The sequence below is a fragment of the Gadus morhua genome, chromosome 14 (assembly GCF_902167405.1).
Source record: "Gadus morhua chromosome 14, gadMor3.0, whole genome shotgun sequence".
Lineage (NCBI taxonomy): Eukaryota > Metazoa > Chordata > Actinopteri > Gadiformes > Gadidae > Gadus > Gadus morhua.
In genome coordinates this window covers 9,829,769-9,854,882 of record NC_044061.1, presented here as the reverse complement: position 1 = coordinate 9,854,882, position 25,114 = coordinate 9,829,769, and the positions used below count along the sequence as shown (strand labels likewise).

Sequence of the window (25,114 nt, the reverse complement as noted above, 5' to 3'; positions counted from 1 at the left end):
GAGCCAATCAACAAGCTGGCTTTTCCCCTTTGCGCGTTATTGGCTGGTTTAACACATTGACGACAGGGAAGTGACGGCAATCAGCCAATCGCGTACAGAGTCAGTTGAACTAGGCCCGTTGATCACGCCTCTTGTGCTGAAGAAAATGACAGCAGCTTCCCCAGACCAACGTGCCAGTAATAGCCGGGCTACGAACACATTGTACAGTGGCCGCAAGCTGCTCACGGCCACACCCCCACCCTCCACCTTGACCCGCCTCAAACAACGGCACGTTTGTTGAAAGCTCATTGCGGGACTGGCTCGTAGTGGCTGTAATTCTGCACCACAGCTGAATTTCTTGAAAGTCTTCAAATACTGTATTAAGGACCCACTAACACCTATTTATAAGCGTCCATAAAGTAGCATGCCACGGGAGCTTTAAAAAGTGAAAGTCATATTACATTGATTCATTCCACCTCCTCTTGACAGTAGCCCTAACATTTTCTATGGGGTTCAGATCAGGCGAGTTTGCTGGCCAATCAAGCACAGTAATCCTATTGTCATTAAAAGGTATTGGTACTTTTGGCAGTGTGGGCAGGTGCCAAGTCCTGCTGAAAAATGAAGTCCTGCTGAAAAAAATGAATCCAGCATCTCCATAAAACTCGTCAGCAGAAGGAAGTGCTCTAAAACGTCATGGTAGACGGCTGTGTTGACTTTGGCCTTAATAAAACACAGTGGACCAACACCAGATTATGACATGGCTCCCCAAATCATCACTGACTGTGGAAACTTCACACTGGATTTGAAATGAAATTTTCCTGGTTGAGGGACTTTACTCGAGGAATGCGTAATTTTGTTTTTTCATGAGCTGTAATCCATAATCATCAAGATAAATACAAATAGAGGCTTGAAATATTTCACTTTGGGTCTAAAGAATCTATATAATATGTAGGAGTTTCACATTTTAAATTGAATTATTTAAATGAATTAACTTTTACATTTAAATGTATTGAGATGCACCTGTAGCTTTTCCAAAAGTAAGAATGACAGAACAACTTTTATAGAATTCAAGTCAGCTGTCCCTACTTATTGAGAACAGTTATTAGGATTGAGTTGCACCCAATCAATCAATTGGATTTACACTTGGCAGCTGCTCCAGGCAGTTACACAGAACCATCCGGGAAGTCTTCATTGGAAACTTTGGAGAAATGGGGAGGCAAAAATACCTTGCACGTGGATGAACCATTTGTCTATCACCGTCTATCATGCATCAAGTGTGGTGTGCGTCACTGTAGTTTGGCCACAAGGGCATAACTTGAAGCCTTGCAAGATTGCTTCAAGTATGATCATCATCTTGTGACTCCAGCTGCCGTGCCATGTAAAGTCAATGTAGCTACTTCCATATGTTTTAGCTACTCGCTGCTACCGTGCAGATAGAGCTTGACCTCCTTTCCAGAGCCGTTAGCCTCAAGGCTACAGGGCTCACCGCGCAGCCTGCAACCATGGGGATCCTCCCCAATAGTTCACAGTTTGCTTTGAATTGGCGTAATTTAAATTAAACCTGACTGCTTTTTTAACATCTAAGATACACACTTTCTATACACTTTCTATACTGTATGTCTGTCTGTTTGTCCCTCGGTCAGGCTATCTACCAGCCTGTCTGTCTGTCTGTCTGTCTGTCTGTCTGTCTGTCTGTCTGTCTGTCTGTCTGTCTGTCTGTCTGTCTGTCTGTCTGTCTGTCTGTCAGTCTGTCAGTCTGTCTGTCTGTCCCTCACTCTGTCTGGCTGTCCCTCTGATGTCTGTATGTCTGTCTTTGTCTCTGTCTGTCCGTCTGTCTGTCTGACAGCCCGCCTGTCTTCCTCTCTGTCTGAGAGCCCACCTGTCTTTCTGACAGCCCACCTGTCTGTTTGTCTGTCTGTCTGTCTGTCTGTCTGTCTGTCTGTCTGTCTGTCTGTCTGTCAGCCTGCCTGTCTTCCTCTCTGTCTGAGAGCCCACCAGTCTTTCTGTCTGTCTGTCTGTCTGTCTGTCTGTCTGTCTGTCTGTCTGTCTGTCTGTCTGTCTGTCTGTCTGTCTGACAGCTCACCTGTCTGTCTTTCCCTCTCCATGTCTGTCCCCCTGTCTGTCTGACAGCCCACCTGTCTGTCTGTCCCTCTCCGTGTCTGTCCTCCTGTCTGTCTTACCCCCTGGGAGTGCAGGTACTCTACGGTCTTGGCGAGGGTACACAGGATGTGGGAGGCGTCCCTCTCCCTGAAGTTTGGCATGGTGAGGACTTTATCCAGCAGCTCATCTCCCCGAATCAAGTCCTGCACCAGATGCACAGTGTTCCCGGCGTCATACACCTAGCACACACACACACACACACACACACACACACACACACACACACACACACACACACACACACACACACACACACACACACACACACACACGCACACACATGATCAGACACACATGATGACTGATCAGTGGCTCCCATCATTCTCAGCAACGTCAACTGTGTATTTTAAGTTAGTCCTGATTAAGTCTCATAACAATTTCTGAAAATTGTCTTCACAGTTTTGGCAGCATAATTTCGGAAAAGGTTATAGTGAGTCTGCCGAATGTAAACATATCTCTCTTTTTTATATATACATATTTCTGAGCTATTTCATTTTCTCAGATGTGTAACTAAAGGACGGACACTGAACTTACATCTTTGAGAGTAAGGATATTTGGATGCTGTCCATATCTTAACAGAATCTCAATCTCCTCAGCTGGATCCTTCCTTGCTTTGTCAATTATCTGAAACAAACACATATAGACGTATTGGCAGATATAAATGCGGGAAAACATAGACTCAATAGCGAATTGACCTCATTGTTACACAAATGAGTAAAAAAGGTGAGGTCATAGATATTGGTGGATTTAGACCTAACCTTTGGTGATAAAAATACTGTATGGTTATGTATTTTTGGTTTATAGCTAGCATCTTTTGTGTATTTAATATTATCCATTTACCACTAAGATCAGAGAAAAGCATTATATATTGATAAGTTCTTTGACACTCCCTACGTCAAATTGAACATGCATTATAACTCATCTTTCAACATAATGTTGACTTTATGGTGGCCAGATACCAGGTCATGTCTGCTACCTTCACTGAGTACTCCACGGCAGTAACTCTGTGCAGACATCTCCTGTAGACAGAGGGCGCTGTCGGTCTCCCTTCCTCCTTCAGCTCATACACATCGCTGAATAATATGTCACTATGCTATGGGAAACACACGCACACACGCACGGAAATATGCACACACGCACACACAAACAAGCATGAATGCATGCAAGCACACACACACACCCATACACACGCACTCACACACACACACACACACACATGCAAGCACGAATGCATACACACACACACACACACACACACACACACACACACACACACACACACACACACACACACACACACACACACACACACGCACACACACACGCACACACACAAACACACAAGCAAATGAGCTTAGCTCCACAATACATGAATGACTCTAAACGGTCAAAATGGTTGACATCGTTCATTTGATTAAAATACTGTATAATAGCAGTGGTGATGCTCCTGCCTTTAAGCATCTCATATTACCGAGTAAAGCGCAGGGTGGGTTCAGCGGCGCACCTGTACGACTGCGTTGTTGTTGTTGGCTTCCGGCAGAGGGGCGGGGCCTGTGGACGCGCAGGGTTCAGGGCTGTTTTCTGTGGCCACGAAACTGAAGCCTCGAAACAACTGGTGTGTGTTGGCACTAGGAGGGATGCCGGGGGAATCTGAGAGCACAGAATACACACAGGCATAGCGTGACCAATAAAACGAGGATATTCCGTGAGTTTATTCTGAAGTTCAGCATCATTACGGAATGGAATTATTTAAGGAATGGAAACCTCCTCTTTGACATGGACAGCTACTTTTTAGGAAGTGAGTTATTTTTAGAGAAACACTTTGATTCAAAGCCGCTTGCAGTGATGTCAGATACCAATCTTTAAAGGGGTGATATTTTGCCAGCAGGTGTGAGTGTGATTAGCTGTTACGAGCCGTTTGAAAATCTGTCTTTTCCTGTGCTTTAACGACATAACAAGTGGGAGTGTTGTCCACCTAGATGTATGCTGGATAGATAAGTATCATGAAGTTCACTGGGTAGGGTCGTAGATAGACTGATCTAGCCTGCATCCTGCGCTGAACGCCTATAGCCACTGTAGGGACTGCAATAAGTGCCGTGTCTTTATGAGTATCAAACATATGATATCAAAACACTCACAACACATATACAACATATAAACCACAGCCAACGTACCAGTGGGGGTTCTGGAGGTGAACTCGGGGTCAAAGTGGAAGGTGTCCTCTGGCCTTCCGGCTGTCGGTTTGAACGGAGGTCTTATTTCCCTTTTGTACAACCGCTACGCCAACGGGACAAAGAGCAATATCTGTGATTTCCATTGTTGTGACATTTCAAGGAGTTACAAAAAAATACAACAGACACTTGAATGTACTAACGTTCCAGTCTACAGGTGCAAAGAATCGGTGTTGTTTAATCTCCTCTACCCCATCTGGTCCAGCACCTGCCAGTCAAACGTAGGGAGAGAAATCAGGTTGCATTTATTTTTTCAGGGAAAACACAAAGCAGTTATCCAGATCAGACAATTAGTTTTTACTGTGGTACATGACCGTGGCATATCACATAATGCATGCTAGTTGTATCATGTCATATCATGTCATTGTAATTGCATTATCATTGGGCAATGTAATGCATGATAATTAAATAAGAATAGATCATGCATACAAAAACCCGTACACGTTATACACCAGTATATGTTTGTGTAACAGGTTTTATGCATGTGCGTAATCTGCGCAATTAATCAGCTATCATATATATGTAGTTGTATGAATTAATCAACATTCTGCATTTAAATACCAAGGCGATTAGTGGGATTCCTTTTGAAGAGAGCTCTCAACAAACTCTGCACTTCAGGGCTGAGGAATTGTGGCATCCCCAGTTTAGCTCTGCAGAAAAAAGACATGACTCATTGTTATATTTTCCGTAATCTGTTGGAGCTATGACAATATGCATCGCACATCATTCTGTAAATGGTCTGCCCCCCTCTTAGTCGGGGGCTAGGTATACCTACATATAAACCTTTAGCACTAACTTCAACAGCATGTTTGAAATGCTGTATGAATTGTAGCATTGTAATAATAATAGAAGAGGACACGGTAAGCTGACAGTAACAACCTACAATGCATCATTACAAGTCCTTCAAAGATATATTTTCAAAACAAGAGTTCATAATGGATAATATTGTGCATGGCCTTACTTGAGAATAAGAGCCATTGTTTCCTTTCGGTCTTTTCCCTGGAAGGGTAATGATCCTGTCAACATCTCAAACTGGTAGGAAAATGAAGTTATTTCAGCTTTTTTATTGAGATGAAAACATTCAATACCAAACATAAATAGTCTATATAATTTTTTTCATAAGATTGAATATTGCCTGTGCATAGTTGGGTTATAACTTCTTTATTCTAACTACTTCCAAAACAGATATATAAGCATTTGTTTGCAAATACTAGATATTGCTAACTTTATTCGGTACACACTGTTGTTTAGTTAGCATTTAACATCATTCAATCCTAAATAAATATTGTAAGGATAACTTTAAAGAGAAATAGAACTACGAATAATATATAGCCTACCATCAACACCCCAAATGACCACCAGTCGGCGCTCTGTGTATGTCCTCGTCTATTCACGACCTCTGGCGCCATGTATTCTATTGTTCCACAGAAAGAATACGCTCTTTTATCGTTTTCTATTGCCTCTTTACTCAGTCCAAAGTCTATGAAAAAACAAGAGAAACATAAAGGAAATTATCATTAATAAGATGCAATGCTGACCATGTAAATTTGCTGGACATAAACCACCTATATTTTTGAGTACATTTTTACTGACCAGTTATCTTTATATGGCCATCTTCATCCAAAAGTATGCTGTAGATAAACACAATATATGTATAAAAATATTAACACATGTGTCTGTGTACCCAACAGGGTGAGTGCTTCTGTTTTCAGCATCGTTATGGATGTGTCTTGATTAGGGAGTGTGGATATACAGGTTGATTTAGCATGCATGACGAGAGACTGTGCTGTCTGGTGCTGGGTGTACTTTTCAGGTTTGAGGTCCCGATAGATTATCCCCAGACTGTGCAGATGGTCCAAGGCCAGGGCCAGCTCTGCCAGGTAGAACTTGACATCCTCTTCAGTAAACATGACCTAGAATACACAACAATAAGAAATGTACACATGGACAACTATGTATATCACGTTTATAAATCTAAAAAAAAAAGAAAAAAAGCCAAAGGAAAGCGAAACCAACAAATTTTGAGGCAAATTTAAATAAATAAAAATCACACTTTATGATCATTTTCAGTCAAGTCAATTAAGCTATTAGTTAAAGTCGCAATGTGTGACATTTCCACCAGCTTGGACCTCAAATTATCATGGACACATCTGTAATCATTGCTGATCGATATGGATTTGAATAATTGTATCACTAAAATCACATCCTAGAACCAATATATTTTACAAATTAAAAAAGCTGCCCAGGTCTACAGCTTTCTTTGTTTACATAATGTTACTATCAACTCTCTCAAAAACCTTCAGACTCACTCCTCATTCTCGCACAGAGTGGACAGTATCATTTCGTTTTTTTATTCTGAAAGTATCAATAATCGTTAGTAATCATTTTTTGATGATTAATAAGTGCCATAGTAACATAACACAATTGTGGGAACTTTATTAACCATAATAATACAAGTCACTCATTGACTCTGGATACATTTCCTCCAATGATAAAACAGAAAAAGCAGGGGTCCATTCACCCCTTCATCAGATTGTGGAGGGGGGGTATCACTATGCACACAACAGTGGAGTCCCCATTCACCTCTTCATCAGAAGCTGGAGGGAGGGTATAAATACACACAACAGTGGTCTCTATTCACCTCTTCATCAGTGTGTGGAGGAAGGAAATTGCTACACACAACAGTGGAGTCTCTATTCACCTCTTCATCAGTGTGTGGGGGGAGGATCTTACTACACACAACCGTGAAGTCTCCATTGACCTCTTCATCAGTAGCTGGAGGGAGGATATTACTACACACATAACAGGGGAGTCTCTATTTCAGTTCTTCATCCGTGTTGAGGGACGATATACTATTCACTTTATGTTGGCCCGTGAAAGAAGAATTATAGTGAATAATGGACAGTGTTTAGTGATGATTAATAAAGTACTTACATTTGTGATATGTTAACATGGCACTGATCATCATGTTATGATCGCAGATGTTTCTGAATGTTTTGTTGATAAGTTAATCTTTAACCAAAGGCTTATAAATGACTTATGACTGAACTTCATTACAAAGTGTTTGAAAACTTTTATGAGGCAAATATATGTACATTACACACAAAAATACACAAACATAGGCACACACACAGACACACAGACACACCACAAACACACACACACACACACACACACACACACACACACACACACACACACACACACACACACACACACACACACACACAAACATTACATTTAAGAAGGTGTGTATATGAACAAATGATGTTGGAGTTATTGAAGTACACACCTCCTTTGACAAGCGCGTAAACAAGTCTCCCCCTCGAAGAAAATCTAAAATGAGATACAGCTTCCCCTCTGTCTGGAACGCTGTATAAACACACATGCATGGACACACACACACACACACACACACACACCCACACACACACACACACACACACACACACACACACACACACACACAAAAACACACACACACACACACACTCAGTGACAAACTCACATATGCATGGACACATATACACACGTAAACGCACAAACAGATGCATGGACACACATACACACACATACAAACACACACACACACACACACACACACACACACACATATGAATACATACATACACACACGCAACCCCACCCACCCAAAAACACATACTCAGTGGAAAACACAAACACACACACACACACACACACACACACAATCAGCCATGGACACACAAACAAACACAAACACACAGACAAACATCGGCACACACATAACCAAGGACAAAAACACACAAGAAAGAGGAAGAAGAAATGTAATGCATGCAGGACGGAATGTGTGTCTAATAATGATTAGCAATAGATAGCAAATATATACTTGGCACATAAGGTCACATTGTAAACCACAATATTGTGTGTAATGCATACCTTGTGGGTACAAAAATGTTTTACCATGAAACTAATTGAAACATATCTTAACAGAAAGACAGGCAAGCAGGCAGACATACAGACATACAGATAGACAGGCAGGAAAACAGGAAGACAAGTTGTTGGACGGACATACCATAGTGCAACTTAACAATGAAAGGATGGTTCACTTCTGCCAGAATGTCTCTTTCCATTTTCGACCGCACACGATCACGAACTGAAAATGATGAGGCGGTATTATTGTTGGTTATTACACTTTCTGCTTAATCACATGCAATTAGATAGACAATTAGTTTAACCATTAAACCACTAAAGCCATATCGACATTGGCGCTTTCTCAAGCGCTACGACTCCCAGCCTGCATACTAAAATGAGACTGTATTTTAAGTATGTTGAACCAAATCCATGGTATTAGTCTGTTCTGAAGCCAAACGGGAAGAACAACAGCATCTGTCTCATAAATAACACATGATGGCCTAACCACTGAATCTCCAAGGGAACATGGGAAAAGGATTACCGCTTCTATAAAAAAAAAAAAGCTCCCTTCCTGAATTCATTCATTCACTTCCTGTCCTGTGAGTTTCGGCACAAACATGTTTATTCAAAGTACACGTGCAAGGTGATAGCTTGCTACATGTTTTTATAGCTTAATTTGTAGATATTTCTCAACATTTTCCAGTTTCATCACAAACATATCTTTGGGTGGGCTATTGCAAAACTGTACAGAATGGTAAGAAGTAGAAATGATATTCTATAGTCTTTAGAAAGGAAGTGGAAACATTAGTGCTTTGACCTAAAAAATAAAATAAAGCCATTTGGTGGACGTTTTTTCAAAGGCAGGGCACGATACTGTGAGGTACCACAAGGGTCTGGCCCTAACCCTGGAGGACCACCTACAGTGTCTGGTTGTCCATACCTTTCAGGGTGGCTTTCCTCAGGACCTTCATGGCATAGAGATGACCTCTGTCTGCCCCTCTGATCTTCCTCACCAAGAACACCTGGACACACAGACAGCCTTCATCATCTTTAACCCCTCCATGGCAGGGTGCACGCCACGGAGTGGCAGGAGCAGTACAGGTTGGGGGGGGGGGGGTTGACTCCAAGCAGAAAGAAACTGGGTGTGATTCCCAATGTCAACAGCCTACATGTAGACCTCCTTCAACAAAAGGCCCTAACCTAAGAGATTTGTTTGTTGATTTGTTTAAAGCCTGTCTCAACATGTTAAGAAATCAATTAGCTGAGGTTAGCATTCTAGATTTAACTTCACGGTTTGGTTGTTATTAGTGTAAACAATTTGTCATATATTAATGTTTTCAAATAGACTGAAGTCATTTTCAGCTCACATGTTCTGCACAATCATCTTCATTCTAACATAAGCGTCAATGTTTAACATTCATGTCATGTTAGGTAAGATTAAGGAGCTATAATTTGATTGTAATTGGTCTGAAATGCCATAGCCATCCATCAGCAATTGTTGAGTGAAATGCCCTGTGAGACTTTCTGTTATGGTTGATGCGCCTGCCTCTCCCAATTTAGATTCCAACGGGGGAGGGAGGTATTTCTGGGGTTGGTAAGTAAAAAAATCGCTATTCTCCGCTTTTGCTCTTTACCACTCGCGAATCAAGCTAACATGTAGCGCCAAGGGACGCAAAGGTCCTTTCAGCCTACCTTTCCATAGGAGCCTTGCCCCAGCACTTTGAGCAGATGGAACTGAGAGGGATCCGCCTTTTCACAGCCTTCCTTAACATGGTGGCTGATGTCTATCTCCTTCACTATGCTGTCGTCCTGGGGACAGATTTAGAAGAGACACGGCCACAGAGATATCACACCTAGAGTCATGTGAATTGATCTAGCGAGAGAGAGAGAGAGAGAGACACTGAGATAGACTGAGAGAGAGAAAGACACTGAGATGACTGAGAGAGAGAGAGAGAGAGAGAGAGAGAGAGAGAGAGAGAGAGAGAGAGAGAGAGAGTGAGAGAGTGAGAAGGAGAGGAATAGAGAGTTCTACTTAAGTATAATCCTCATTGAGATGAGGCTGTATTTTTGGATGAGTACAATTGTAAAAATGTCGAATAATTTCTGTACCAAAAAGTGGAATAAGCGGTATAGTGCTTGGAGTTGGAGTGCAAATATAATTTTTAAAGATTTTACACAGGTATTGTGCCACAACCTTATGCACTTGATACAACTGTTAAACTCCCAATATCTGAGTGTACATTTCACATTGACTAGATATGTTGTAACGAAATGGAGACAGCTGCATTGTGGGTGTTGTTGGGAGACGCAGTATCAAAATGTGTCCTGACCAGCCAATCAGGATCAACGCTCTCTCATGTGCCGCCAGATCACGGCTTTCTTCCTTACAGTATGTGTGCAGTTTGTTTTACTGAAGTCTATATTTGATAGACATTAGACACAATACTATTCTACAGAGGACTATTGGAAAGTAAACCCAGATTAAGACACACACACACATACACACACACACACACACACACACACACACACACACACACACACACACACACACACACACACACACACACGCACACACACACACACACGCAGCCTGTGACCTTGCATGCTGTGTTATTGTCATTAAGGTATTGACAGTGGTTACCCAGCGTGACACGGTTACGTAAGCAACGTGTTTCACACTATGCAAATTACTTTTTGATCTACACTTCCACACGCTAAGCTGTGGGATCAAAATTCAACCTCACATTAATGTTACTGCGTTCACCATGACTGAGCAGCATCTTCGTACATAAATTCATATACAGGGTTAATATTGTTCGGTTCAATTATCAAATAAATGGTCTTTTGCATTTCTTTTCATTGGAATATATGGATATATACTCTGCACTATTTGGACTTTTTCTTGTTTGATTTTCAATGCTCTGTCGATTTTTTGCTGCTGCAACAACCTAATATCTCTCCCGGGATGAATGAAGGGTACATTTATGGTTTTGGGTCTCATCTAGCTGCTTTGAACGAATAAAATAATAAACGAATACATTACTTTTCTTTCTTTGTGGAAGTAACAAATCTGAAGTATTGCTTCCACATAGAATTTTTTTAATGAAAACAGAAATGGAAATGTCTCACACTGGAATTATTGAACGCATATCAATCATACTATTATGTTTTTTCAGTTACCAAATTAATACATCCCTCAACCAGGTGAGCTGATGTCACGTCTCCAGTACATCTAATCATGTGACAGTGATATCAACATGAGTCTAATACTTTAGAAGCTGTGCTGTGTAACCTTTATTCATATTTTTATCTAAAGCTTTATGCATGTATATGCCTTATGAATAAAGCTTAAGTGGACACACACACACACGCACACACACACACACACACACACACACACACACACACACACACACACACACACACACACATACACACACACACACACACACACACACACACACACACACACACATACACACACACACACACATACACACACACACACACACACAAGCTCACTCAAACACACATGGACACATAGAATGACACACAGACTGACAGGATTAGAGCGATATACAAAGAGACAAGACCATAGAAGCATAATAGCTTGGGGGATGGACCAACTCTCCTTCACCTGCAGCAGGCCAGTGTCTGTCACTGTGTCACTCCAGGGCCAGTCAGTGCCACACAGATAGAGAGACAGGTAGAAAGACAGAGAGATGATAGTCGGGCAGATACTGGCAGATAGACGGGAAGCTACAGGTATGAAGACGGGTAGATACAGGTAAATAAACAGCTGGGTAGACAGGTAAATAGAAAGGTAGAAATACAGGTAGTGAGACTGGTAGATGTACAGATAGATAGACAGGTAGATGTACAGGTAGACGTAGAAATACAAGAATCCATACAGAGAGTGAGACTGGTAGATATACAGGTAGTGAGACAGGTAAACATTCAGGTCAGCCGACTGGTAGATGTTAAGATAGTCAGACAGGTAGAAATACAGGTAGTGAGACTGGTCAACAAACAGGTAGGGGGACAGGGAGACATACAGGTAGTGAGAGCGACTGGTAGACATACAGGTAGTGAGACAAGTAGATATAAAGGTAGTGAGACAGGTAGACAGGTGGCTCGCCTGTCAGCTTGATTCATCAGCAGTGGATAACAGCAAGGCGGGAGGGGGGGGGGGAGTCGTGTCTATTTATACACCCAATATTCAGGTGGATAAGCTGCAAACAGCAGCAGCAAACTCTCCCCTCTCTCGCTCTCTAGCTCTCTCTCTCTCTCTCTCTCTCTCTCTCTCTCTCTCTCTCTCTCTCTCTCTCACACCACACACACACACACACACACACACACACACACACACACACACACACACACACACACACACACACACACACACACACACACACACACACACACACGCAGATTCTGATTGGGCTACAGCTACTGTCCTTGCCTAACAATAGCTCACTTCGACAGTTTGTCTGTCTCCCTGCCGGGCCATGTGTGTGTGTGTTTTTTTATTTGCGTCTGCCGACCTGCCTGACAGACCACGTAGAACCCCTTCAACACCCACGTGATTCAGCACATATTCTGCTCCAAAAAATGACTAATAGCATATATTCCATTCTAACGTCGCTTTCCCACCCCTGCCGACACACTGGCAGACGTTTAAACACACAACCAATGGCACACGCACACACATGCACACACAGAAACATGCGTGCACGAGCGCATAACCATGAATACACACTTGTATTCCACACTCATACACATTACCTTAACCGTGAGTCACTTTCCCTTTCCAATGCTAGATGGATCGATAGACACCCGGAATGATGCACGGATATATAGATGGACAGATATAGATGGACACACCGATAGATACCGATAGATTGACACACAGATGTAGATAGACTCACCAAATGACAGATGGAGAGAGATAGATAGATACTAACCTCTAGTTGACAAAAGCCTGCATTGTTTTTGTTTCTCGCCGCCTTGTTCTTCAAATAAATTGAAAACCATCTTCTCACTGTGAATTTTCGCATGTTAGTATCCATGGTAACAAGGAAGCCTGTCTATCTATCCCATAATAAGAACATTCTCCCTGTCTGGGGTCCCAAGACTTAGAATATAGGCAGTGGTCTCTATTTGATAGAGTGTCTTCTCCCCTCCTAACTACGGTATCCCATAATCAACAGTGCAGCCGGCGACGCAATTTCATCCTTCCCCATCGTGAAGTTGTCCTTCTGATGCGCCCACTCGTTACCTGTGTCTTGCTCTCTGTCTCTTAATCTCTCTCTCTCTCTCTCTCTCTCTCTCTCTCTCTCTCTCTCTCTCTCTCTCTCGCTCCCTCTCTCTCTGTCAATCTCCCTCTCCGTGCCTTTCCTGTGTGGATCTCAGCCTGCAGTGCGTGGATGTCTGCGCAGAAGCACGACTCCCTGAACCTCCGACTTGGTGTTCACACTGTCCTCTGTTCTCAGCAGGGCAGCAGAATGTGGCTGCAGTAAGGGAGAGAGACAGAGAGAAAGAAAGAGAGAGCGAGAGCGAGAGTGAAAGAGAGAGAGGGAGAGGGAGAGGGAGAGAGAGATTGAGAGAGGGACAGAGGGAGAGGCAACATAAATCTACTGGGCTGGATCGGTGCAAGGGAGAGGTGTGTGTGTTCTGGTTTGTGTGTGTGTGTGTGTGTGTGTGTGTGTGTGTGTGTGTGTGTGTGTGTGTGTGTGTGTGTGTGTGTGTGTGTGTGTGTGTGTGTGTGTGTGTGTGTGTGCCTGAGCTACCTCTCTCGCACTTCTCTGAGCCGGTCTTCATCTCCCTCTCTCGTGTGTGTCTATGTGTGTGTGTGTGTGTGTGTGTGAGTTGATCTGCCACCACCTACCCACACCGGCTACAAAGGGCATGTGCATGCGTGAGCATGTGTCAGTGTTTGTGTGTGTGTGTGTGTGTGTGTGTGTGTGTGTGCGTGTGTGCGCGTGTGCGCGTGTGTGTGTGTGTGTGTGTGTGTGTGTGTGTGTGTGCAGCGGGGGGATTCTCTATCCCCTGCTGCAGAACGATGGCTTGTCACTGGTTACATTGTGTGTACAAGATGAAACCCCCCCTCGTTAAAGACATGTCATCCTCCGTCTAGTCAGCCCTCACATGTTTCGCCTCTCTATCCCGTTCCTCCTCCAGCCCCCCCCCCTCTCTTTATCCTGCCCTTGCATTTTAGTTTCAACAAACAACAACAGCTGGGCAGGTCACATGGCTTGCCAGCATGACCTGTCTCTGTTTCACTGCTCCAGCCTGCCCAAGCTCTCTCTATCTCCCTCTACCTCCCCCACCCCTCTCCCTTGTCATCTATCACTGTGAGTTTAAATACAGAAAGACAGACAGAAATGCGCTGCCCAAACCACGACACGATCCGCCCCAGATACAATGAAGGACGTCCCTATAGCAGAGGTGTCTATTAGAAACCGATATCATTGAATATATAGGGCTCTGGCCCCTTGTTAAAATCGGTGTCATGATGATACACTTCTGTACACCACAACACACGCGCAGGGAGTACAGCGCAATTAGGCCAGTGTGTGTGTGAGTGTGTACCTGGATCTGTCACATCAGCAGCTTTGCAGAACTGCAGTGTTACATAAGCCCAGAGGCGAGAGAGAGAGAGAGAGAGAGAGAGAGGGAGAGAGAGAGGGAGAGGGAGAGGGAGAGGGAGAGGGAGAGGGAGAGGGAGAGGGAGAGGGAGGAACAACGGAGGAGTGGGTTAGTGAGGGCAACAGTAATTTTACAGTATTTTGATCAAGGGGAGGTCAGTCAGGACACACTGTTTGTTGTAACTACAATCGGCAAATAACTAATTTGACTCACTTAGAGGTTAATTCATTGTATAGAACATTATATCACATTCTGAGAATGATCTTAACGTTAAATCGATTTTGAGCTGCGTTGAATCTGTGTGTGGGTTGGGCTAGGGGATTATGAATTTGGTGGATTAAGGCTCTTTCAAAGAGATCATAATGTTAATATTCCTTGATAGAGTAGATTTAGTAGAGTAGTGCATGCAGGAAGACGCTTTACATCTGCATATTTATGTGATTTATATAATAATATAATTGATTCTCATCTATAGGCCTACCCCTTTTCCCACTGATGATTTTATCGGTATTGCATCATCTATGTTTTGTTTTCTTCCAGCCTCAGATGCCCCTTTGTCATACAGGCTCACGTTGCAGAATGGGGCTTTCACAGATTCAAATCAAATTATCAACACTGAACTACTCACGTCATCTACGACTGCCCTTGATATTCACCGCGAAGCAGAAATGACGCAATATCTTGCAAAACACGACAAAGTGGATCAATTATTGGTCGTATAAATAAAAAACTTAAACGTAAGCCTATGAACCAAATTGTGATGCTTCACTTTGAAGCACAAGAATTTTACAAAATACATTTGTTTTCAATGTTGATGCATATACTGAATGTGCTGAAACTGGGATTGCAGTTCAAACAATGACCACAAGATGATGCCAGAACCTTTGTTTACACACATTTCATAGACCTTAAAGGGGGACCTATTATGCTTTTTCGACTTTTATGACCTATAAACGTTGTTATAATGATTGATAGTCATGTTTAACCATACCAAAGTGTCAAATAATGACGTACATGCATTTCGACGTATTCCCTGCTGACAGTCTGGGGTGGCTGTGCAGAGCGCTAAACACTCAGGACCATAGACATCTTTTCTATAGACGGAGCATTGGCTGCTGGGACGCGAGAAATACGGTCGCCATCTTGGAGTGGTCAACCGGGAGCAGCAACAGCAACAGAAACAGGATGCCGGGCTGTTGTTCAGCGTATTCCTGCTCAAATCGGCGGACCATCCACAATAGGAATCGGGGGATTACTTTTCACAAGTAAGATTTAACATTACCGTACTATTGGTATAATTGGTATTGAATAATAAAACACGCCAAACCATGTGGCCTTTATCATAACTACACGTATGACAAAAAAACGCATGAAAATCAGTGGTATTCAGTGAGGTATGATTAATTAAATGCGCTGACAGTTCATTGCTCCAGCCAAACGGATTACACTGAGTGGAGCGGATGACCACTCCAAGATGGTGGCCCCGCGTCTCGTCAGTGCCAGTAGGCGGTAGCATTCGGTGCTCCGTCTATCATATAAGATGTCTATGCTCGGGACAACGATTGCGATTCACTTGTTCACATTTCCAGGAAACATCTACGTAGACGTACTCCTGCCACGCCCTCATATGCCTGGTCCATGGCCTGGTCAAATCTGCGCGCGCGCGCTCCAAGGAAGGTAACCAATCACAACGGAGTTGGGTTGGCTGGAGGGGGGCGAGGGGGCGGAGAAGGACGAAACGGAGCGTTGACAGAGAAGGCTGAAAGCGCCCAGATGAGAGGAAGAGTTTCCCGAAAATCTACCATCGTTTTTTGTGTATGGTTAAAAACATGACCATCAATCATTATAACATTTATAGGTCATAAAAGTCGAAAAGCATAATAGGTCCCCTTTAAACACGGCCATTTAAACCAAGCACTCAGTATCAGACCATTATTAGACCGTTGTTGTAAATGTTTTTATTTCGATTTAAAGCAAACAACTTCAAGTAGAACACATTTATAAATCATACCATAGCTAGAATCAAGTAATGAATCAAGTAATTTTATTGTGAGCCCGCTCCTCCTATAAATACATGACTTGAATTCCTGTATTTGCAAGTACAACAATACAATACCACTGATAAAAAGCAGATTCATTCTTTTTTTCATACAGTCAATTGAGTAGAAGGCACAAAAAAATTTGTGCAATTTATCCGTGCAGAGATCCTTGAATTGTACAAACTTGTGTGTGCCCTTCGTGCGTGTGTCTATGTGTATAAACCACTCAAAACCTCAGTTTCATTGTCCGCATTCCAGATTTTTGTCATAAACTTGGCACATGACCTACAAAGATTTGAGGTTGACCTAGCGATCCAAGTTCAGATGGCTGTCACCCTAGCCATGAAAAACAATAAAGGTTTCCGGTATTGCCAGAGCAGTAGGAATGGATGCACTCATGTAGTGTGCTGCTGTAGCCATGTCGTGGGCGTCATTACAGAGGTGGATAGTACACAGGTTTATCCTGGTCACACACCCTAAACTCAGAGGCCCCGGCGCGCCCTTTGCCGACCCTCAGCCCCACACCGACAGTTTCCTTTCCACAGTCGAGCAACGTGAAGTCAGAGTCGAAGCAGATCTCAATCTGTCCCAGGCTCTGGGCACCATTTCCCTGTGAAACACGAGAGATGATGAGAAACACTTTAGTCGGTTATAAAATAACATCCATTCCATTACTTTGACAAACTCATTGACAAATATGTACTCAATACCACTAGAAACACTTTAACAGGATAATTATAAAAGACATTGATATGTACTGTATATTATTCTCATGATTAATGAACATATTTGTATGTGATATTCCAAATTGTGTGTGACCAAATGAATACAACAGAGACAGAGAGAAAAGTGCTGAAATCAGACATCCAGCATGTGACAAGAAGGGAACGTCACATGCAGCACGGTCAACAAAATGTGACCACCATGTGGTGCAGATGATGTAGCAGCTAAGCTTGTCAAACTTTGTTAAGTGAGTTTTTGAGTGAGTTTTTGAGTGAGTGAGTGAGTGAGTGAGTGAGTGAGTGAGTGAGTGAGTGAGTGAGTGAGTGAGTGAGTGAGTGAGTGAGTGAGTGAGTGAGTGAGTGAGTGAGTGAGTGAGTGCGTGCGTGCTTTGGATTCAATTTACCGTGTGGTGATCACACTGGATCTTCGGCTTGGCCCCGTAGAAGTTCTCTATGGCGGATTCGATGGCTGGAAACTAAACAGACGTGCAGATATTAGTAGTGACTAGACACACAGAGCTAGCGCCCCTATTCCACCGACAGTACCAGCTCAACTCGCCACAACTTAGCGTGGCACGACTTGTTTTGGTTACCTGGAACGTCTTTTTTCCATCTAGAAAGTTCCTCTTTAACGTGGGCGGGTCGTCATAGCACACATGCACGAAACTGTGACACATTCTCGACCACGCGACACATAAACAGAGAGGGTTACACACAGGAGCGTTTCCACCTCTGTCACTTTCAACGACGTGTTCTTGCTCGCTGATCCTGCCGTTCGATAATCACAATTGTGATTATCGAGTAATTAATAATTGCGAGTCGAGGCGAGTTGAGCTGGTACTGTCAGTGGAACAGTGGCAGAAGAGCCTGTTCAACATAACCTGCATGTACATCCTGACACCCTGAGTTAAAGTAATGGACAACAGGATCTAAAAATGTTAAGTATCCAAACATATCACAGAGGGATGTATCCACTACACACCTACTGAATATCTATGTCAAAAAAGATCTGAATATACATCGCAAAGTCAGCTAATGAACTCATTATTGGAAAGACTCTGGATTTCAGGTGGGTGGTCGATTTCACCCATTAAATCACCATGAAGGAATAGAAGGAAATCGATAAGGCTTAAATGATGTGAGATTGCAATGGTTTTCTGATGCTTAATGCACACCTTGATGACCCTGAAATCACATTATGACTAGTAAATTACACAATTATGAGGTCAATCCCTTTAAATATAAATCCATAAGCAATATATAAATGCATAAATATACAAAGCTATAAAGATCTCAAGCTTCATATGAAACAGTGAAGGAGAAGCATAGAACCAATAAATAGAGCGATTAGAGTGATTTTTATAAACTATGTATTTAAAAACAGACTAACCTTGTAGAACTCTTCTGATGGCGTGATGTTGAACTTCTTCAGAACACTAGGGTTTTAGGAACACATGAAATTGGCACATTGTAGTGAACATCCTTGGTGGAGTGACTCACAAAAGGGCACAAACGGTGAGGTCTGTCTTGTGAAACTCTTGTTACTCCATAGTTTTTACAATAGTCTATAGGGGGGGTTGGCGGAGGGTTACCTGGAAAGATCTATTTTATGGTAGAGCTCCAGAGCTTTGCTGAAGTACTTGTGCTGACTGTCCAGGTCGGGTGCTACGGCAGCACAGGTCCCATGCTTCTGCCACTCGTACTTCCTGAACAAACAAGTAGACCCCCCCCCCACAGGGATAGTAAATTAGTTGGACAATTTATGGTGTATACTTAACAGACCTGTGCAGTCATAGTGAAAATGTTGAAAAGGAAGTCTAGAATTGTCTCGGTTTGATAAAACACACGTTCAGATTAATTCCATTATGTTTGATAGCTACAAATTAAGGGAAAAAGATCTTGATTTAAACTTGCGTGACTCCTACGCTCATAATTGGTTGAATAGTATATTGAGAAATCATTTGCAATGTGGGCCAATTTGCTGTTTAAGAAAAATCTGAATGCAGGTCTTTGCAAACAAAGAAAAATTGGAAAAATTAAGATTTAAAGCTCTTTCTAGATGGCTTCAAATGTATTCATTTAAATGTTTGCATTACCTATTAAACTATTGATGTGCAAAAGACAATTACCATTTTAACCCTTATATAAAAACCCCATCAGTTATGAAGACAACAATGCATTGAATTCGATTAGCTATAGATTGATTGTTATACCAGAATCCAGTGGAACTTGGATGGAGAAGGTCTGGCCAGCTTTTCTTCATGTCTTCCATGATGTCCTGGAGACGATGAACATAAAGACATTAACACCAGCCAACACAGCAAATTTACCCATCACAATTACAAAGGAAACAACTCACCTGTATTAATGAAGAGTTAAACGCCCAAGATGAATTACATGCCAACCCTTTATCCGGCCTAAATACAAATACAAAGAAAAAGTTAAAAACACACACACGCACGCACGCACACGCCAACGCACACACACACACTCACCAGAGTCCATGCAGTGTCCAATAGTTGAATTTGGGATGGCAGTGTTCCATCTGCAATGGATGACAACCATCAGAACTACCCTTATTCAATCTGAAATACACAACTTCAGAATGCTCTGCTATTACTATTAAAGCTTCGAGATCAAATTGGGCCCTGTTAAGAATCAACAACCTTCATTGTTGAAATGACATTGTAGTGTTGAAACAATACTGCTTGTGTGCTGATGAGAAAGCGATATAGAAACGTGTGATAATGTGCAACTCTGATACAAATAGACCTAATATCATGCAAGAATAGCAGAAAAGCTACAAACGCCAACCCTGAATAAACATTATAGTAGTGGGTAGGGAAATTCTTGTAAAAACAAAGTTAATGGCCATGAAATACAATCTTGCCTAATCCAAGGGGATGCCACAGTCTTGTGACCAGGTTTACAGACACCCGGTGATGGGTGTTTCCCGAATAGGTCATTGTTAGTTTCCCTCATGTCTATTTACAATTCATAAACGGTCTGCTTACCTACGGATGTGATTCTACATTACACAGGGTTAGGTTATACCAACTGTACATGCCTACGTGAAGCTCATTTGAGAAACAAAACAAAACAAGAAGCTATGAAAGAAGATAAGAAGCTTTAAAATCGGTGAGACTCTGACTACACTTCGGAACAACCAAACATGTGTTACGCGTCATATTCTGCAGACTTGAGGTTAAGATCATTTAATTTAAGATGAATGAGGACTTAGACTACAAAATAAAGGGAACTCACTTCGCAGAAGGTCGTCGGCCAGTGATGGGTCAGGATGATTTTTGTCCAGTGTCTGTAAAAAAAGCCCACACAGAACCAGGGTTTTCAAACGTTGGGTCATCACTTATAAGAGGCTCACAAAAGGAAACTATGTGGATGGCAAACTGAATATATATTTTTTCTATATTGTTTTAAAAATATATGTTTTAACCAATAGTCCATGTTAACTAAAGCACTGCGCTCAAACCATGGACTTAAAAAAACAAGACTGTTGTATAGAGCGGCGAAGTCAAGCCCCTTCCCGTAGAGCCCATGGGACCTATGAGATCGAAAAATATGAATGGGTTACAATGGAGAGAAAGTAATTATCTTCTGGTCCCAGTTTTTATATGCCCCGGAATATGCCCCACATATGTTGTTTGTGGATTGAAATGATAAATGTTCATGTCAAGAGTTTGACCGTTTATTGTGCAATTGTTCAGTTAAAGGCTGTAGAGAAAACACAATGAGAGACTACATGTCTCGTATGTGCCGTCACGCTCCCTGCGACTGGCGTGGACAAGACCAACAATCTCCCCATCGACATAACTGAAACTCTCCACATGCCCCAATTTATAATGTTTTTCACTACTTTTGATGCTTTTATCCTCCCCTTGAAAAAACCTAACATTATCAAACTTCTTCACGAAAATGTTTAGTTTTCTTTGCATGAAAAATTATCATTTAAATCCACAAACAACATATGGGTAATCCGGGGCATATAAAGACTGGGACCAGAACATAATTACTTTCTCTCCATTGTAACCCATTCATAGTTTTCGATCTCATAGGTCCCATGGGCTCTACCGGAAGGGGCGTGACTTCGCCACTTGCTACACAACCGAGAGGACGAACCAATTAAGAGAATTTAATGGTCTGTCTCGCGGCGTACCAATAGTTAGTCACGAGGAGTCCTCATGAGTCAGTCCAATGAGCGATCATGAGTCAGTCCAATGAGCGATTGCTCCATTGGAAAGTGGTAAAAAACAAAAAAAGACCAGTGTAATGTTATTATCATGACCTATGTTCGACTGACTCCTTATCGACGTGTGTTCAAAACATGATCATATGGATCACAGCCAGGAGGGACATTTGTGGCAAGGGGGGTTGTGTCGTGGCCACAGGGGGCATATGTATCACAGCGTTACTTACGTCGGGGACAGCACAAAGGCAGCGGAGACCGTGGCAGCTCCCAGGCAGAGCAGGAGAACACAGGGCAGCCTCATGTCTGACCTAGTCATTAAATTAATTTCACACATGTAACATGCCTTAATATAAAGCTCCTGCACCCTCAATACTGTACTTTGTGCGTGCGTGCGTGTGTGTTTGACTACTAGGTAAGTGACTTGACTATCCGAGTTCTACTTCCTTTTTGGTCAACTGCAATTGTTATCGAGAAATGTATCAACCGCCAAATGTACACCATTCACCACACAACCTCCCTTGCAACACGACTCACAAAACGCTACAAAAAACATGCATACTTTACTAAACGTAAATGCGGTGGAGGCCAGCTAATTTAGAGCTAGCTATCGGCCGATCCACTCTTCGTGGTTTGAGCAGACCCATTCAAAACATTTACATACGATGTTGCTTCATCGTATACAACAACACTGTTTGCTACTACAGCGATAATAATGACATAGCACAAAGACAATCGCTCAAGTGCATTTCTCCCATCATACGGTACGTGTACCAACACGAATATTTCTCCTACCTTAGATTGTTTTTTCCTAAACTAAGTTGTTTGTCGAAATAACTATTAGCATTGACCGCCTTCAATATCTGAGAAGACAAGAAGTGTCCCACACAAGAGGCACAGTCTGGTTACTCCGTGAGCGCAGTCGAGCATAAATATTAGCCAATCATCTACTTCGAAGCAGTGACGAGGAGTTCACTGTTTGCTGCCAACTATGACGCTATAACTAGGAACTTTGTGATTAGGATATTTATTCGGCTTTGTGAGATTTAAAAAAACAAAATAGGCGATGATAAATATACATTCTATATATATAAATGCATTAGTTGAATCCACCGCAAAATAAAACGAATAGATTTCATTGATAGTCATAAAGCAACAATCGACCAGTCGCTAAGCTCCGCCCTTAGAACGCAGATGAGCCAATGACATTCCAGACTCAACTACACTGGGACATCGGCTCTGACAACTCCTTGAAAACAACAAGGAGGAAGCATAATATAACAATTTAATGGTGAATTTATGTTGTTTGTGTAAAACAACAAAACATGGTCAAACGATGTGCTTGGGTTACATGTAACCCAGACAGTCGGTATCCCGGGAGGCTGCAGAATGGGGTATATTTCATCCCTTTTCCAAAGCCACATCGGGACAAGAAAAAGTGTAGGCCTAATGTGGATCAGATTGTGCGGATCGCCAGAATACCAACTGAATTTAAGCTTGTTACTTTCTGTATGTATTTTAAAGTCTTTAATATACCCCTCCACATATCGCAAAATGCCTTTCGATTGATCATGGAAGAAATTAAATCCTTCTCCGCCCAAAACTTCTCCAAAACCTGCTTTGATATACTGACGTGCCTCAGCAAAAGGCGAATTACATATTTTTTTAAGTGTAGCCTACTTCAGTGCCTCAGCGACAGGCGAATTACATATTTTTTAAGTGTAGCCTACTTCAATTAAAAAATAATCCGAATATTATTGGTATAACATTATTCGTTGTTTCCCGCAAACAATCGTCAATATTTTGGGTTAAAAAACACCACTGTGCCTGCTCAAAGGCATCAATACTCATCAATAAAGAGCTCACTTCCGAACTTTCGCTCTTAACCACAGGGGTTTCACTGGGACCATCAATAAATTACCATTTTCTTTGTGCTGATATATAGCCTAAGTAAAGGACAAAAAATATGTATTCTCTATTAATTGGATTTGAGTGCTTCTTCTATTTAGCATGGTTTATTTTATGAAATGCATTGTTTTTTCCATCGATTCCATGTCAGGTGACCAAGTGACTCAAAGTCATTATCTGCTACACTAGCAAATAAGATAGACCTCACATTGGATTTTAGTCAGTAATAACTGCCAGTAGCCTACTGTGTGAAACTGTTGAATATCAAATAAATAATCGAACTTGCTTTTGATGCTGTTCTGTTATTTGCAGTGCTTATCGTCATGCTACCGATATCTGTTCCCATATAGGCCTACAGCTTAATCCAATAAAACGCAGAGTTACATATGTAACTCCGGTTCTATGAATCCTGGATGACCGCCAGAGGCAGTGCATTATGCACTGGATTTATCCGTCTCGCGCATGCGCAGTTCGAGTACCTATACCAACAAGGTCACATGTGACCCTCGTGACACCGGATGGGCTATATAGCCCGGTGTCGACAGAGGATCTGTTCCCAGAATCTTCTCGCGAACCACAAGACTTCTGAGTGACCTGTAACTCTGGAAGTCATCCAGGATTGATAGAACCGGAGTTACATACGTAACTCTGCGTTCTATTTCATCCTTACTGACCGCCAGAGGCGGTGCATTAAGCACTGGATGGCCAATACCAACAACGTCACGAAGAATCAAAGCGCTCACCCTACTGACCAGAGACAGCAGAGCTTGGCCTCAGGACCACGCCCATTGGATGGGGAGTGGCAACGTTGACCCGGTAGAACCTGGAGAATGTGCTAGGCGACGCCCATGACGCCGCGGCACAGATGGTCCCCAGGGGCACCCCTCTCAGGGCAGCCCATGATGTTGAGACGCTCCTGGTTGAGCGACACCTCACCCTGGATGGCGGGGGGCGGCCACCGGCCCCGTAGGCGTGCATTATGGTCTCCACAATCCAGTGGGACAGCCTCTTCTTAGTTAAAGCAAGACCCCTGTTAGCGCCACCATGGCAAACAAAAAGTTGCTCCGACTGGCGAATACCAGCGGTAGCAGAAATATAAGCCCTAAGGGCCCGCACCGGGCACAGCAGCTCAGACCCACCCTCCCCAGATGGGGGGTCAAAGCGTGCCAACTGGATGGGCTGGTTAAGGTGAATGCGTGGAAGCACCTTTGGCAGGAACGCAACATTCGGCCATAGACACCCGAGCCATCAGAGTTCCACCTCAGGCATGTATCACTCACTGATAGGGCATGCAACTCCCGACCCGCTTGGCAGAGGTTATGGCGA

The 25,114-nt window shown here is 42.7% G+C and overlaps 2 protein-coding genes across 5 annotated transcripts in view; both read right to left on the bottom strand.

Annotated features, from left to right (window-relative positions):
- rps6ka2 (ribosomal protein S6 kinase, polypeptide 2) overlaps positions 1–13,788 on the bottom strand; it is a 19,298-nt gene extending 5,510 nt beyond the window's left edge. Inside the window, exons 1-16 of one of the 3 annotated variants that reach the window (XM_030377736.1) lie at positions 13,232–13,788; positions 9,957–10,073; positions 9,205–9,286; positions 8,425–8,505; positions 7,663–7,742; positions 6,177–6,283; positions 5,964–6,001; positions 5,708–5,850; positions 5,332–5,402; positions 4,932–5,020; positions 4,514–4,578; positions 4,314–4,416; positions 3,644–3,789; positions 3,116–3,232; positions 2,674–2,763; positions 2,160–2,318 (exon numbers count right to left, since the gene is read on the bottom strand). In XM_030377736.1, the coding sequence (XP_030233596.1) occupies positions 2,160–2,318; positions 2,674–2,763; positions 3,116–3,232; positions 3,644–3,789; positions 4,314–4,416; positions 4,514–4,578; positions 4,932–5,020; positions 5,332–5,402; positions 5,708–5,850; positions 5,964–6,001; positions 6,177–6,283; positions 7,663–7,742; positions 8,425–8,505; positions 9,205–9,286; positions 9,957–10,073; positions 13,232–13,336 (1,593 nt within the window). In that variant the 5' untranslated portion in view covers positions 13,337–13,788. The remainder of the gene's footprint in view (positions 1–2,159; positions 2,319–2,673; positions 2,764–3,115; positions 3,233–3,643; positions 3,790–4,313; positions 4,417–4,513; positions 4,579–4,931; positions 5,021–5,331; positions 5,403–5,707; positions 5,851–5,963; positions 6,002–6,176; positions 6,284–7,662; positions 7,743–8,424; positions 8,506–9,204; positions 9,287–9,956; positions 10,074–13,231) is intronic. The other 2 variants (XM_030377737.1, XM_030377738.1) reach the window with 2 other exon arrangements.
- Positions 13,789–16,850: 3,062 nt separating this feature from the next.
- rnaset2 (ribonuclease T2) lies at positions 16,851–22,831 on the bottom strand. 2 transcript variants are annotated; one of them, XM_030377485.1, is made up of 10 exons: positions 22,676–22,831; positions 22,111–22,191; positions 20,941–20,992; positions 20,172–20,221; positions 20,036–20,093; positions 19,890–19,954; positions 19,269–19,382; positions 19,067–19,112; positions 18,081–18,152; positions 16,851–17,564 (listed from the first exon to the last, which is right to left on the bottom strand). In XM_030377485.1, exons 2-10 carry the CDS (start codon positions 22,182–22,184, stop codon positions 17,388–17,390), a joined length of 708 nt encoding a protein of 235 aa, XP_030233345.1. In that variant the 5' UTR covers positions 22,185–22,191; positions 22,676–22,831; the 3' UTR covers positions 16,851–17,387. The 2 variants fall into 2 exon arrangements, with proteins under 2 accessions (XP_030233345.1, XP_030233346.1); XM_030377486.1 differs by lacking the exon at positions 22,111–22,191 and having other exon boundaries at positions 22,676–22,785.
- Between the last annotated feature and the right edge of the window lie 2,283 nt (positions 22,832–25,114).